General features: G+C 38.7%; 1 protein-coding gene across 2 annotated transcripts in view; it reads right to left on the reverse strand.

Moving 5' to 3' along the window:
• Positions 1 to 15,797, reverse strand: part of AhcyL1 (Adenosylhomocysteinase like 1) — a 472,277-nt gene that overhangs the window by 144,595 nt on the left and 311,885 nt on the right. For both annotated transcript variants that reach the window (XM_067140830.2, XM_067140831.2), the window contains one exon: positions 11,735 to 11,765. In XM_067140830.2, coding sequence (XP_066996931.1) covers positions 11,735 to 11,765 — 31 coding nt within the window. The remainder of the gene's footprint in view (positions 1 to 11,734; positions 11,766 to 15,797) is intronic.

Here is a 15,797-nt window from a genome sequence, read left to right on the forward strand (position 1 = left end):
GATACTTGCAGTCTTGATTAATATCTTTTTGTGAGGGTGCAAGCTTCAATACCATACGCCAATATTGGTATGAAATAGCCGTCAAATATCATCAGTTTAGCCGGTTTTGGAATTGTGTCATCCCATAAAAGTGTTCTTACTTGTTGGTAGAATTCTGATCCCTTTTGCACTTCCTTTCTGACCGAATTATCACTGGAGATTACACTTCCAAGGTAAGGAAAACTATCCACACACACTCTAGCTGGCAGTCTCCTAGTTTTATTTACACTTGCTGGGCGCCCATCTCTGTTGATGCCATCACCACTGTCTTGGTCTCGCTGATGTTGAGGTTATACTCCTAGAACTGGGATTTCCATACGTTGCGTCTGGTCTGTACTTCCTCTTCTGTTGCACCCCAAATCATATCGGCAAAGGTCACTGCAATTCAGTTCACCTAACTTTTCTTTGACGTTCTTCATTACATTGTCCATAACACTGATGAAAAGTAGTGGGGACAGTGCACTTCCTTGTTGAACTCCACTCTTGGTCTCAAACCATGATGATTAACCTTCCCCAATTTGTACACAGCTAATACAGTCTTTGTACAACATCTGAATTTTCCTTACCAGTCCTTCAGGCACATTTGTTTTCCTCAGGCACTCCCAGATCTTCTCGCTTATAACACTATCACAGGCCTTTTCTATATCAAGGAATACAATGACCAGGTTCTTGCCTTTCTCCCAATATTTTTTCCATCAGCATGCAGGTGCTAAAAATTAGATCTATTGTTGATCTGTTATTTCTGAATCCATATTGCTCCCCTAACTGTGGTTCAATGATGGTCGTCAATTTCCTTTCTATGATCTTCCCTCAAATTTTTAGCCCATGAGACAGCAGGGTTATTCTTCTATAGTTGGAGGGTTTCAGCCTGCTGCCTTTCTTAAACAGGGAAATTATAACGCCCTTGCTCCAATCTGCTGGTATTTTGTCGTCTGTCCACACGGCATTTAGTACTCTGTGCAGCCAATGTATGCTCTGGATGCCTGCTGCCTTTATCATGTCCACATTCACTTAATCTGAACCTGATGATTTTCCTTTAGGCATAGATTTTAAAGCTGTCTCAGTTTCTGTCTGGATGATGGGAGGGTCCTCATTGTAGGCTTGGATTTCTGGGTATTTTGTTGTTGAACTGGTCTATTCAATAGATGCTCAAAATGGTTCTTCAGGACTTCTCTCATGTCACTTTCTGTCCTAACCAGATTTTCATTTTCATCTTCAAGTGCCTTTATGGTATTCATTGGTTTCCTTTTACCTCTGATGACGCTATACAGTAGTTTCTTATTGCCTCTGCTGTCCTCCTCCAGTTTCTGAGTGAATATCTTCCATGCCTTGGTCTTTTCTTCTGTAACTGTTCTTTTAACTTCCAGTTTCTTGTTTTGGTATATTTGTTCAAGGTTTCTGATCTCTGCCTCGTCTCTAGTAAGATCTGGTTTATTTTTCTCCTGATCCCTTTCCTTCAGCAAGAGATTTCTTCCCTTACTGCTGCTCTTTCATTCCACCAAGGTGTTTCCTTCTCTCTTGTTTTCATACTTGTCTTTCACAAACTTCAGTTGTTTCCTTAACCAATGCATCCCTTAGTCTGGTCCATTCTGTCTGTACATTTTCCTTTCATTTCTTATACAATTCTGTACATGGCAGAGAGAGACTTAATTCTGATAGTTCATTGAGAATCAGTTGTTTAGTAGAGGGATCAAGGGAAACTTCATTTTCAAACTTGATGAATGCAGAAAGAGCACAAAATAATGTTATGAATCCAAAATCAAAAGTACTTGGAAGTACTTACAAATTATGTTTTGCTGAGAGAGAGAAAGAGAAAGAGAGAGAGAGAGAGAGAGAAAGAGAGAGAGGAGGGGGGTTAAATACTTAAAATTACCTTTTGGAAACAACAACTCAAGTTTTATTATTCTTATTGTTCTTGTCCTTGTACCCATGATCAGCAATATCTCACAAAACCAGATATTGCTGTATGCCACTTTTTAAAGAGTTGACATCCATAGCTACACAACTTTCTTTGTATATATACAAATGCAAAAGATCCACCAATTCAATACACTATTTAATCAGATAAAATATATCACCTGATAGCAGATATTAGTACATGTTTCATCCACTTAGTGGACATCTCCAGCTAAATACCGTAAGTACTACACCATTATTACATTTGAATTATTAAAAGAAAACAACCGAATGAAAATCCACAGAGAAACAACTTCTTCTTACATATGGAAACTAACGCATAACCCATAGTGTTTAGCTGAAGATGTCCACTAAGTGGACGAAACATGTATAAATATTTGCTATCAGGTGATATCCTTTATCTGATTAAATAGTGTATTGAACTGGGGAATCTTTTACATTTGTATATGTATAGTGACGTCAAAATGGAGCCTACATGAGACTTTTAGTATGTAATAATACATTACAGTATATGCTAAATATTTTATAGAGGTAAACAAGATACAGCTCTTAACAAAAGGTAAGATGCTACAGGAGACTGAGGTCGACTTAGCACTCATTAGTAATGGCAAACAACAAGTCTTGCATTACAGCCTATATGCCTCTTCTTAATACTATGAAAAACATAACATACGTAGCAGCAGACGTTGTCAGCATATCAAATAAAAATTTATCAGCAACTGTCGTTTGCTTCATGTACACATTTCACCCTCATTAAAAGAATATATTCACAAGCATTTGGCGATGACTTCCAACTGACATCAGTGCTATTTCTTAATAAGATCATATACTGCATCCTACAGTATATTCAATAAAAATACAAAATACCATTGATTTCCTCATGTACTGAGTGGAATCGGGTATCTAGTAACTTAAAAGAGAACCACAGATGGGAGCTGCAATACCAGCTGATTACAAAAAAGGAAAATATTTGTACCACTTAATATAACAGGAAGTACTTTACTACCAAAGGTACAAAACAAGGCAGAATGTGGTTTTAAAATATTTCTCAGTTATTTAGTACTTAGTACTAAATTTGACAATTTACATTTATTGTTACCTGAATACAGTTATTGTCTACATAGATAATATCCTTCCATTTCATCTTTCCCATATCAGCAAGTGATGACCAAAATACCTTACCTCTTTATTCAGTAGCATAGCCAGGATTTCAGTTTGGGGGGGCCCATTCATACAGAAATTTATTTTCATAGGTGTCGAAACTTCCAGAGTTTAGGTGGTGTAGAATACCTAAAAAGGAAATGAGTGTCCTTGGATCCAAGTAAGAGTGGATGATTGGTGCGGATTCCGGAAGCTAATATTAATCTTCTTCTTCTTCTTCTTCTTCTTCTTCTTCTTCTTCTACCACCGCTTTTCCCACACCTGTGAGTTCGCGGGTGCAAACTGTGCCGCACATGTGAATTTGGCCCTGTTTTACGGCCAGATATCCTTCCCGACGCCAACCCTATATGGAGGGATGTAATCACTGTTGTGTGTTTCTTTGGTGGTTGGTAGTGTAGTATGTTGTCTAAAGATGAAGAGGAGAGTGTTGGGACAAACGCCCAGTCCCCGAGCCACAAGAATTAATCAGATGCGATTCAAATCCCCAACCCGGCCGGGAATCGAACCCGGACTCCGGAAGCTAATATTAATATACATTATATATAAAATGCTTAATAAAAGTACATTAGTTAAAACTTCTGGGGTTTCTGGACTCCTTGGTTGACAACCCCCCCGCCAACTTCTGTTACTCCCATCCCAACATAACTGAAGTATTTCATATATTCCGAGTACAACTGAAATGAATGCAAGAATAAACAGTCTGAGTAAAGATGCAATATTCTGGTTTAGAATAAATACGACGTTATTATAATAATGGTCATGTGATAAGCAATAAAGAAGTGACATTTTATACAAACAGTGCAGCAAAGAAATACACACACACACGTCGAATACAGGTTTCTCGCCCTTCTTGTCCATGGCTAGATGATGAAGCCAAGAGAATGATGGCCCACCGTGAGTAGTTATTTCGACATTATAAACAAACCCTAGATGACACAGACTTCGAATCTTACCGCATCTTAAGAAATCACACAAAGCAGTTAATCAGAATTAAAAATGTATATATTTCCGGAATTTAGCTAACAACTTAAATTCTAATCGCGCATGGGACCAACTTAGAGCCCTGGGAATAGGAAAACATCAACAGAGACAGACAACTACTGACATTCCACTTGACGAACTGAACGATTACTTCAGTAGAATAAATATTCAACCTACCCCAATTAACTGCACCAACTCACCGCCCTCCCCTCCAGCCAATCCACCATTCACATTTCACAGTGTCACAGAAAATCAAGTTAAAAAGGCTTTGTATTCCATTAAATCAAAGGCTACAGGTGTAGATGATATTCCTATTACTTTTATACATAACATTATGGGCGCTGTCCTGCCTATACTACTGACGCACATACTGAACTACTGTTTACTAAACGGAAATTTTCCTACTGTCTGGAAAACAGTCAATATTGTACCTGTACCTAAGAGTTTAGACCCACAATCACCCTCTGACTATCATCCTATGTCTATACTCCCTGCGCTTTCTAAAGCCTTTGAATGGATAGTGTACGAGCAAGTTCTGGAATACCTAAATAAAAATGCTCTTTTGGACTCTTTGCAATCTGGATTTAAGAAGGGTCACAGTACCGCAACAGCACTTTTGAAGGTTACTGAAGACATTAGGAACGCTATGGACAAACGACTGCTCACTATACTTATCCTTCTTGACTTCAGTATCGCCTTTGACACTGTAGTGATTCCGACTATGATAAAGAAAATGAAACTGCTAAATTTCGACCTGGCTGCTTTTAAGGTTTTTAGTTCTTATTTGAGTAACCGTCAACAGCGTATAACAGTAAACGACAGGCCTCTAAATGGAAAATGAAACTTAGTGTTGCCCCACATGGCAGTATTCCAGGGCCTCGAATTTCCTGTATTTATATCAATGACATACCATCTGTGACAGGAAATAACACACACCACCTCTATGCTGACGATCTTCAAATATATCGACACTGCAAGACAAGATATTAACAATGACCTCCGACGACTCAATATATATGCACAACGAAACTCTCTTATATTATCAAATCAAATCAAAATCTCTTTATTTGCAAATGAGGTGTTTACCTCGGTGGCAAATGGTACACTAAAATACATTACTGTCAAGCACTAAATATTAAATTAACAAGAGAAGAAAATTTTCCTATAATACAATATTATACAATTTACGCTAACAATGTTTTCTATTAAACACACAGCTCATCCTTAATAAATTTATATTGTTTACAAAATTCTGCTTATAATATCTCCTGTACTACTTACAAATATAGTCAACTGATATACAGTATGTGGAATTACTTCAAATGATACTATACAACTGGTATAAGATTAATATTTACATTGCATTTTTTTTTTTTTTTTACCCGTTCTGGATCTTAAGTAGCATAACGACCTGCTGCGTCTTAACCAGAGCCCCTTTTGCCACCACTTTTCAGAGTTCCTGAAGGGCCTTCACAGCTACCGTAGCGGTCCCAGGGCCCTCGAAGTCCCCACTGTACTTCACCCGTACAGGCAGTCCCCTACTTTGGCTGTCCAAAGTCCTTAGACCAGGGGATGGAATTAATTTATTCACACACACTTTTTTATTTTTTTATTTACAATAACCTGCACTGGTCGAATGCCCTCTAACACTTCATTTATTTTCTCTGTTGCTGTTTATTCTCTTCTTGAATATCTGTACAGATTTTGGAAAAGGATCAAACACTACCCCTGGTAAACTGTTCCACTCCTTCACACCCTTCCCAATGAATGAAAATTTACCCCAATCGCTTCTGCTAAAATTCCTTCTAATTTTATATTTGTGGTCAGTTCTGCCGATATAATTATTTTCCAACTGAAGCCTCTCACGGATATCTCCCCATGCTTCTTCTCCTGTATAGGCTCTATATAATCCTATAAATCTAGTTTTCTCCCTTCTCTTACTTAAAGTTTCCCACCCAAGTTCATTTAACATTTCTGATACACTACTCTTTCTCCTGAAATCCCCTGTTACAAATCTTGCTGCTTTCCTCTGCACACTATCCATTTCTTTTATTAGGTATTCTTGGTGAGGATCCCAAACACTCTTTGCATATTCCAATAATGGACGAACCATACTCAAGTAACTTTTTTCTTTTAATTCTTTGTTGCATCCTTCAAGTAGCCTCATTATGACATGTAACGATCTGTATGCTTTCCCAACAATGTCATCAATATGACCCTTCCAGTGCAAATTACTTTCAAATCTCACACCTAAGTATTTGCACTTGCCATCTTTTGGGATAACTACCTCATCCAAAGTATAATCAAATTCAGTTTTAAAGCTCCTGTTTGTAAAAGTTGTAACAGTTGATTTGCCTCCATTAACCTTCATATTATTTTCTTTAACCCATTGTTGGATACTTTCAAGATCCCTTTGTAATTCTGAACAATCCTCAATGTTGTTTATTTCCCTATAAACAATTATGTCATCTGCATACAATCATTTGCGTATATTAAGAAAAGTAACGGACCGATTATACTACCCTGTGCAATTCCCTTCCAAACTTTCTCTTCCTGAGATGCATTATTTCCTACTTTGACTTTCTGAACCGTTGAATTTAGAAATGTTTTTATCCAACGTGTAACCCTTACGTCCAATCCTATTCCCTCCAATTTCTTTAATAATATTCCATATTCCACTCTATCAAAGGCTTTGGAAAGATCTATGGCTATGCAATCTAACTGACCTCCTGAATCCAACTGATCTGATATGTCCTGCTGAAATCCCACCAGTTGTGCCTCACAAGAAAATTTCTTTCTAAATCCATACTGGTTCCTCATGAACCAATTTTTATCATCACATATCCCTCTGATGTACTTCGATATTAAACTCTCCAGTATTTTACAAACTATACTGGTCAGGCTGATTGGTCTGTAGTTCTCTGGTTTCCTTTTATTACCCTTTCCTTTATAAATTGGTATTATTATAGATTCCTTCCATTCCTTTGGTATTACACTATTATTTATGACATAGTCAAAGAGAAATTTTAAATAAGGCACTATGTACCACTCCATTGTCTTTAATACCGGTACCTTCCCAGTAATTTGATCACTTCCTGCTGCTTTTCCTTGTTGAAGCAGTTGGATTTCTCTGAAAATATCTTCGTTTGTGAATGAGAAGCTTCTTGTTTCCCTCTGTCTCTCTCCCTCTCTATCTTCTGTTTCGGTTTCCAACTCTTGACAATCATCTACTGAATCTCTAAATTCCCTACTAAATAGGTTTGCTTTCTCAGTATCTGTTAAATAGTGTTCACCCCCTTCTCCCACCATTGTAGGAATTTGGATTCCTTTTCCTTTTTGATTCCTGATATATGAATACAGCTTTTTTCCATTTCCCTTTGTGGTCATTACCCTCTTGAAGTATGCCATTCATATAATTCTCTTTTGCTTCCTTTTTCACTCTATTCAGTTCCCTCATTAGCTGTTTTCTAGTTTCTCTACTCTCCCTACCCTCTTTGATTTTCCTGTTTACTATTCTACATTTTCTTTGTAATCTTCTTATTTCCCTTGTATAATAAACAGGGTCTGAGGTCATTTTACCCTTCTTAACAGGTACATTACCCTTCTTAACAGGTACGAAATCTTAGGCAATCATGATTGGATCACGAAAACTACTGAGCTGTTCAAACAATGTCGCAATCCCGCCTATCCTACTGAATGGTAACATTATTCCCTACAGTAAAATGGTTAAAAATCTCGGCGTAATGATGAATGAAACAGTTGATTGGTGTGATTACATGAAAGAAATACGTAAAAAGATTTTTTGAGTGTTTCATCCTCTTATACGCCAGAGGGATGTATTTCCATTTGAGCTACAGGCCTAACTAATACAGACACTCTTTCTCCCTATTCTTGATTGCTGTGACGTTGTTTTAGTTGACATGACGAGAGAAGAAACACTTAAGCTTCAACGAGCACTGAATTCGTGCCTGCGATTTATTTACAATATCGGGTACGATGTTCATACCACCCCATACTATCAGGCTGTCTCATGGCCGATGTCTGATAAACGTCGGCAGCTACACACTTTAACGATGGTGTATAGAGTGGTCGCTGAAAGTCAGTCACTGTATATTTCTTCTAAATTCATCTTTTTACCATCATTTCACAACTTACAGTAAATACACATTCTAGATCCATCCTTTATTCCACTGCACCGATTTAAGTTCACCCGCCGAAACTACGTGCTGAGGACAGCTGACTGAATGGTTTAAGTATGAATATGTGCGTGCCTGAGAATTAGTCATTTTTGAGTTTTTAATATTAATTTAGTTAGTAATTTATTTAAATTTATTTTCAATTCTATTAATTTATGTAGTTTTAACTATTTTAAGTATCTCAGTATGTTATTTAAGATTCTGATTATGTGGTTAAGTGTACAAGAGGACCTGGAGCCCTAACTTTGCCACTGTACAGAAGGCACTAATAAATAAACAAATAAATAAATAAATAAACAAATAAATAAATAAATATGGAATGTAACGCGTATGTGTATAGCTATTTTGTTAGTTGGTAAAGAAAAATACACATCACAACATATGCTATATACGGTTTACCTCGTCTTATTAATTTCCCTTGTGATTAGGGCCACGCAGCTGTGATCTTGCATCCGGGAGATAGTGGATTCGAACCCAACTGTCGGCAGCCCTGAAAATGGTTTCCCGTGGTTTCCCATTTTCACACCAAGCAAATGCTGGGACTGTACCTTAATTAAAGCCACGGCCGATTCCTTCCCACTCCTAGGTCTTTTCTATCCCAACATCGCCGTAAGACCTATCTGTGTCGGTGCGATGTAAAGCAAGTTGTTAATTACTTTCCCTCTCAAGCCTGGGATACAGAATATAGTAGTATAAAGTTACAGTTTTGTGATGCTAATATTCGTATGTATAATTTTTATTAACGTGCCAGAAACCAACGACACGGAGCTGTTGCCATTTCAACACCGTTTTAAGGGCCACCGACCCATGCCGGGATTTGAACCTGCGAACTCGGGCTCAGAAAGACAGCGACTCAACCAACTGAGCCACATCAAAAGGAGGCATTTGTAATTATTGTTATAAATAGATGCAGTTAGTATTTTTACAAAGGTTTTAAGAGGAGCATTTGGTACAGCGTAAGTTTTCCAACTGTCCTAAATGCACGAGGCCGGATAGAAGAACTAGCTTCAAGCTAAAGAGTCTTGCAGGGGTGCCGCTTCCTTCTCTGTTCACTTTTCCAAACCAAACTCCATGGCATAACAGCTCTGAAGGGCCATCGCCTACCAAGCGACCGCTGTTCAGCCCAGAAGCCTACAGATTACAAGGTGTCGTCTGGTCAGCACGACGAATCCTCTCCGCCGTTATTCTTGGCTTTCTAGACCGGGGCCGCCATCTCACCGTCAGATAGCTCCTCAATTATAAACACGTGGGCTCAGTGTACCTCGAACCAGCCCTCAGATTCAGGTAAGAATCTCTGACCTGGCCTGGAATCGAACCCGGGGCCTCCGGTAACAGGCAGGCACGCTACGCCTACACCGCGGGGCCGGCTGGTTACTTTCAGGTCTCCTTATTTTAGAATTTGACTTAAGGCATCCTGCATTCGATTCTCGGCACTGACAGAGTTAAGAAAGACATGGGATGGGGAAGATACAGCCTTGTTTGTGGGTACAGTAGAGTTGGCCTTGAGTCTCCCGTAATCGAAATATCTACGACCTGGAAGGTCGTCACCTTCATGGGGTGTAGTACCAAAGTGGTTCCTTTTTTCAAGAAGACAAATTAAATGAAGTTTCTACTTCCTCACAAACGAAGAACATTATTATCAATTTTACAAACAGTTCCAATAATGCAGCCGGTTTATGTTTAGAGTACAGAAGCTATGACTGTACATGGTAACAATCAAAACCATCAATATCTACTGAAGATCCGTCACCGCACATAGTAGGACCGGCTTTCTTTTCATATCCACCGGACGAGTTGGCCATACATTTAGGGACGCACAGCTGTGTGCTTGCATCCGGGACATATTGGGTTAAGCCCCACTGTCGGCACCCCTAAAGATGGTTTTCCGTGATTTCCCATTTTCAAACCAGGCAAATGTTGGGGCTGTACCTTAATTAAGGCCACGGCAACTTACTCCCACTCTTATTCCTTTCCTTTCCCATCGTCGCCATAAGACCTACGGTGTGACGTAAAGCAAATTCTAAAATATAAAAAACTTTCCACAACCCCTTCCAAGGAAAAGTTGTATCCACGCTACTGGCATGGACTTACTGAAATTCTTTTGTCGGTACGCCACTGCATCCACTCACCATTTAAGGTACAAGGTAAGCCCAAAGATTGGTTGGATACTCAAAATACACCACCATAAATGACGCGGTTATGGCTCAATAGTATAAAGAAAGGTAAGGGACGGATTCTAGTGTTTTAAGTAGAATACGTATCAATAGAACGTGACTTCCCATTTTAAGAATGTTTCATGCATCGACTGCGATTCAAGCCTGGGCCATCCTGATGAGAAGATAGAACCATTGGAACCGAGTTATCACACCCACCAATTGCAAAATATTTACCCATACTTTTGATGGTGCCATTTGAGGTTCCAATCAGTCGCCGAGCATTTGACAAAATCGAACTTAGGCACGCATCCACGATTGTCTTGCTACTGTTAGAATAAATAAAAACTTTTTCATAATTTACCGAGGATGCACAAAGTTTTGGTTTCTCAGTGACAAAATGGTCCCCCTTCAAAGAAAGTTACTTACTGTATGTTGCACAAAATGGGGAACTAACGTGCAGCTCAAAATCCTGTCACAGTCTTCCTAATGCTGCAACTTAAACAAAGCACATCTCTCAACCACGGTACAACCCGAGGATCCCTAGGACTTTGTTGTTTCCTGGAACCGATGTGCAAAAGGTGACACGATGTTGTAAGTTTGCAACTGTTTGTGGCCGTGGCCCCCGTTATCTCAGTGGTCACGTTCTGGCCCCATACTGAGTAATTCTTTGCTAATTACCCTTTTCTTCCTGTCTTGACATTTGTCAACACAAGGTTACATTCCTAATACTGAGGCCTCTACAGGGAAATATCCCCGCGCATCACAATCCTAAGTGTTTTCCTTTCATTCAAGCAGTACAAATATGGAGAATTATGTATGGTCCTATTGAGCCTTGCTAGTAGATTCTTTGTCGCTACGTTAATTTAACATTTTGGCGTTAGATTTTAAGTTGTTCGTACCGTACGTAAAACAAGAGCTGATCCTTGATCTAGTTTCAGGAAACATTTTGGGGGGGCCCGGCCCCTCTGCCCCCCCCCCCCGGCTGCGCCAGTGTCTTTATTGATTACTGGTCTATTCAACTGCCAGAACACTCCTCTAAATTATTCTCAGCTTAATCACCACCTTTTCCTTTAAAGATTAGTATTCACTTGCTGAATACATGAATGAATGAAATGATGAATGAAAATGACTTTGCAACATATACTCAAGACACACACTAGAAGCATACATAAATGTTTACACACATTAATGGAACAAAGATTATTTTAATTTTTTTTTTGCAATGTACAAGTGAATTATTAAATATTACCATACACTTTTATTTAGAACTGCCAAAATACAAACCTGCTTCAGCCAAGGCTGCTGCAACTTCATTCTGGAAAATGAAAAAAATAAGAATACAATAATAGAACAAAATTATAGTACAAAAAGGCATAAGAAATATGGAAAATGAATATTACATGAAGAGGTTCATACAGAAGCACACTACACTGGAGCAGCACTTTATCCTAGTAGAAATGTAAAACCTCAACAGATTACATAACGGTATATTGGACCGCATTATAAAGATTACAATCTGATGCTTATCAATCTTGCAAACAAGATCTTCTTTAGAGTAATAACAACGAACCTATCAACAACAACTGTCACTCCGTAAGTCTTGAACATCTTTCTCCTTGACTCTGTGGGTCCCGGAATGTACTACACTTCCAACAGGGTCTTTATGTTGAGTCTGTTAACTATGGAGTGAAACTGCCAGTGATAGGTTCATTATTATTGCTCTGAAGACAATCTTGGTTGTAAGATAGAAACTTGTCAGTGTGTAATAATTACAACATCTCCAACATACCATTATGTCGTTTAGAGTTTGTGAAAGTCTACCTTTTAATATAAACAGATTACATCTCACAAACCAAATACAACACATCAAAAGGTAATACAAGAAGCAATGATTAAAGAATTCGGCTGGATCGAAGTTAAATATCATAAGGAAATAAATATGTTAATACTAGGGGATTCTAACAGATGCAAGTGCCACAGGCGAACGTAAGCATCAGCAGAGCAAGAGAAGTACACTAGTGATCCCAAACACCCTTCTGTGTAGTAGAAAAAGATGACAAATATATCCATAGTGGCTGTACTAAAGCCAAAGAAAGCTAAGAAGTATCAGCCAGTCAATACTCTATCAACAACTTATTGAACAATAATCAATTTATCACATAATGGTTCATCATCCTCCTCCTATCCCCTTATCCAGCTCCTGCTGGATCAGGGCATTTATGGCACTTCTCCACCTTTATCTTTCCATCCATCTTCCTCCATCATTTTGTCCCAGTCCAGGTTTCTTCTTGCACTAACATTTATTGAGTCTGGCCAGGCGGTGTAGGGGGCAACGCATCCGCCTGTCACCCAGCGACTCTGGGTTTGATTCCCAGCCGGGTCAGGGGTTTTTAATTGTAAATTATTAATATCCCTTGCCTGGGGACTGGGTATATGTGTCGTCCTTAATGTTCCTTTCCTCACATCCAACACTTTACACTTCCGCCATTTACTTAATACACGCAGGTACCTCACATATGGTGCAAGTAGGGACAAAAGATCTTCATAGGTCGACGCCCCAAACAAATAGCAAAAAAAAATCATTTATTGAATCTATCCACCTTCTTCTACGTATCCTTCTTGCACCTTTTACCTTGAATTTCATCCCCATCATCTGTTTTGGTATTCTTTTCCCTTGTCTTTCGCCTCTTGATATCACAATGCTGTTGCTTCTCTCTGCGCTAATTTTTATGACATACTTTTCAATATTTCTTTTTAGTGTATCAAGTTTGTAAACGTACTCCCAACATTATACTACCATCAACTTTTCTACCTGTTCATCTGCTCCATCTGCCAACGTCATCTGGTGCCTGCTGTTAAGTATATTTCACTATATATGCCATCTTGTTGCTCGCCTATCTGCATCTACTCCCTCTACTACTAGTTCATCGCATACTGTGCACTCACTGGCTTCCAATTCTTTCCACACTACATCATCTGCTATGTCACGCAACCTTCTCGATGTGCCTCGTCTATCCTTCCATTCTCCTATAAATGGACTAAGCCTGGCCCTGGCTCACGAATTTGGCATTGACTGTGTTAATGTGTGGAGGGAGCACTGACCTTGTGCGGCTGGTCCGCACGCACTTCGATATTTCCGTCTAACTGGAATCTAAAATTGTCAACATGTGGACTGGGTGAGCAAAAATTTACATAGTGGAACTTTTTAATTCCTGTTTTGCCCCTCAGGCACCATTCGCATTAATAACCATACGGCCCTGGAATGGCCTTGTAAATTTTCTCTTTCTATATGAGAACTTACAATCCTTTTTGCTTCTTTACAAGTTACTATGGACTTGCGGTTTATAAACTCAAAGTGTGTACAAGAACTTCGATGTTAATTACGTGTGTCTAAGGGAACTTATGCACCTCGTATTGGTGTAACAAACTTTTTCTAACTAAGCAGTCAGACTTTTTCCCCTTTTTTTCCCCTCCCCATCCCATCTTTCTCTTTTCGCCAGACCTCCATAGTTGTCTTTCTTTCATGTTTGTTATTTAAGACAGTTCTAGAAACACACTGGTGGTGTCATTTTTATCATGGCCTTTACTGTACAAATTTTCAAGATCTTTCAATAAGTGTTTTTTCTTCATGTGCTAATGCTGCGTTGATAACTTAATGGGGACAATTCTACGAACTTGATTCGTCCCAAATTCTAGTCATGCTTTTCCTAGATCCCCCTTTTCAATAACATAATTCGTGCTGTAAAATGAAGAGATCTTGTAATTTTTTTTTAAAACTCCCATTGTAAGCTTGTTCTATTAACTTACCTTTCAATCGAAAAATATGTTTCTTGATATTGTTGGTTGTTCAGGAAAGTGTGCCTACTCTGTCTTGCAGTGCGCTCTCTCTCTCTCTCTCTCTCTCTCTCTCTCTCTTTGTCTCTCTATCTCTGATAACCTCTGGCAACTCTAGCACTGCTTCTTTTCACTCTGCCCGCTACCTTGAAAGTGCTGGAATGGATAATAATGTGTCCTCTTTGTGGCCCAATATATAATTTTGTTGCCAAAGCATGAAAAAAAGGTAACCACCCAAGAAAGAAGTTACACTATAAGTTGTTCTTGTAATTCTTTGCTGTTTGTTCCCCAGACCACAATATTTATCTGCAAATAGTCATAACTTCATCTTCCTATTCCCATATGCTTCCTTTGTCTTCTTTAAAATTTTATCCATAACCATTACAAACAAAGGAGGTGATAGCACACTTCCCTGGCTCAGTCCCGTTTCATTTCTAAACCATTCCGTTCTTCCGACCGGAGTATGCATGGCTGTTGACACAGTTGTACATTGCTTGCACTATTTCTACAATTTGTGTACCCAGTCACTTTTTGACCATGGTTTCCCAAACCTTCTCCCAGGAAGAACTATCCCATGCCTTTGTTAGTTTGGTGAATGTCATGAACAGATACTTTCCATATTCCCAATTCTTTTCCATTAATTGCTTCATGCTGAGGATAGGGTCCACTGTAGATCTTCCGTTTCTAAAGCTATACTGTTCTTCTTGCAACTCTCCTCCCTTTCTTCTCATTCTCCTCTCTAATATCCTTTCCAGTAATTTTGCCAATTGTGGTAAGAGTTTGGTTCTACTAGGAATGTGAGAAATTGTGCAGAGGAGATGGTAGTAATACGGTGTGAAGACTCAACAGTAAATGATGATCAAACAATATTAGAGGTGGAATTAGCAGTCCGTAAAATGAAAACGGGGGAGGCATCACGTAGAATGAAATTAGTTTGGAAATGATAATGGATGCTGGACCTGTTGGACTACAATGGGTGTACAGATTGCTAAAGTGCATATGGAAGCAGAAACATGTGCCAGAAGACCGGGCAAAAGGAATAATAATAAATAATAATAAATAATAAATAATAACAATAATAATAATAACAATAATAATAATAACAACAATAATACCTGTCTTTTAAGAAAGGGGACAAAAAAGTGTGTGATAACTATAGAAGCAAAAAGTACTGGAAAAGATATCAGAAAGGAGAATGAAATGAAAGCTAGAAGGAGAGTTGTAAGAGGAACAGTATTGGCTTCAGGAGTGGAAGATCTACAGTGGACCCAATCTTCAGGACAAGGCAATTAATGGAAAAGAACTGGGAATATGGAAAGGATCTAGTCATGACTTTCATTGATCTACTAAAGGCATACCACAGTGTTACCAGGAAGAAGGTTTGGAAAACCATTGTTAAAAAGAGACTAGGTACGCAAACTGTACAAATGGTGCAAGCAATGTACAACAACTTCATCAGAAGCACACAGACTCCAATAGGAAAGACGGAATGATTTAGAAATGAAATTGGACC

Source organism: Anabrus simplex, chromosome 2 (assembly GCF_040414725.1).
Source record: "Anabrus simplex isolate iqAnaSimp1 chromosome 2, ASM4041472v1, whole genome shotgun sequence".
Taxonomy (NCBI): Eukaryota; Metazoa; Arthropoda; class Insecta; order Orthoptera; family Tettigoniidae; genus Anabrus; species Anabrus simplex.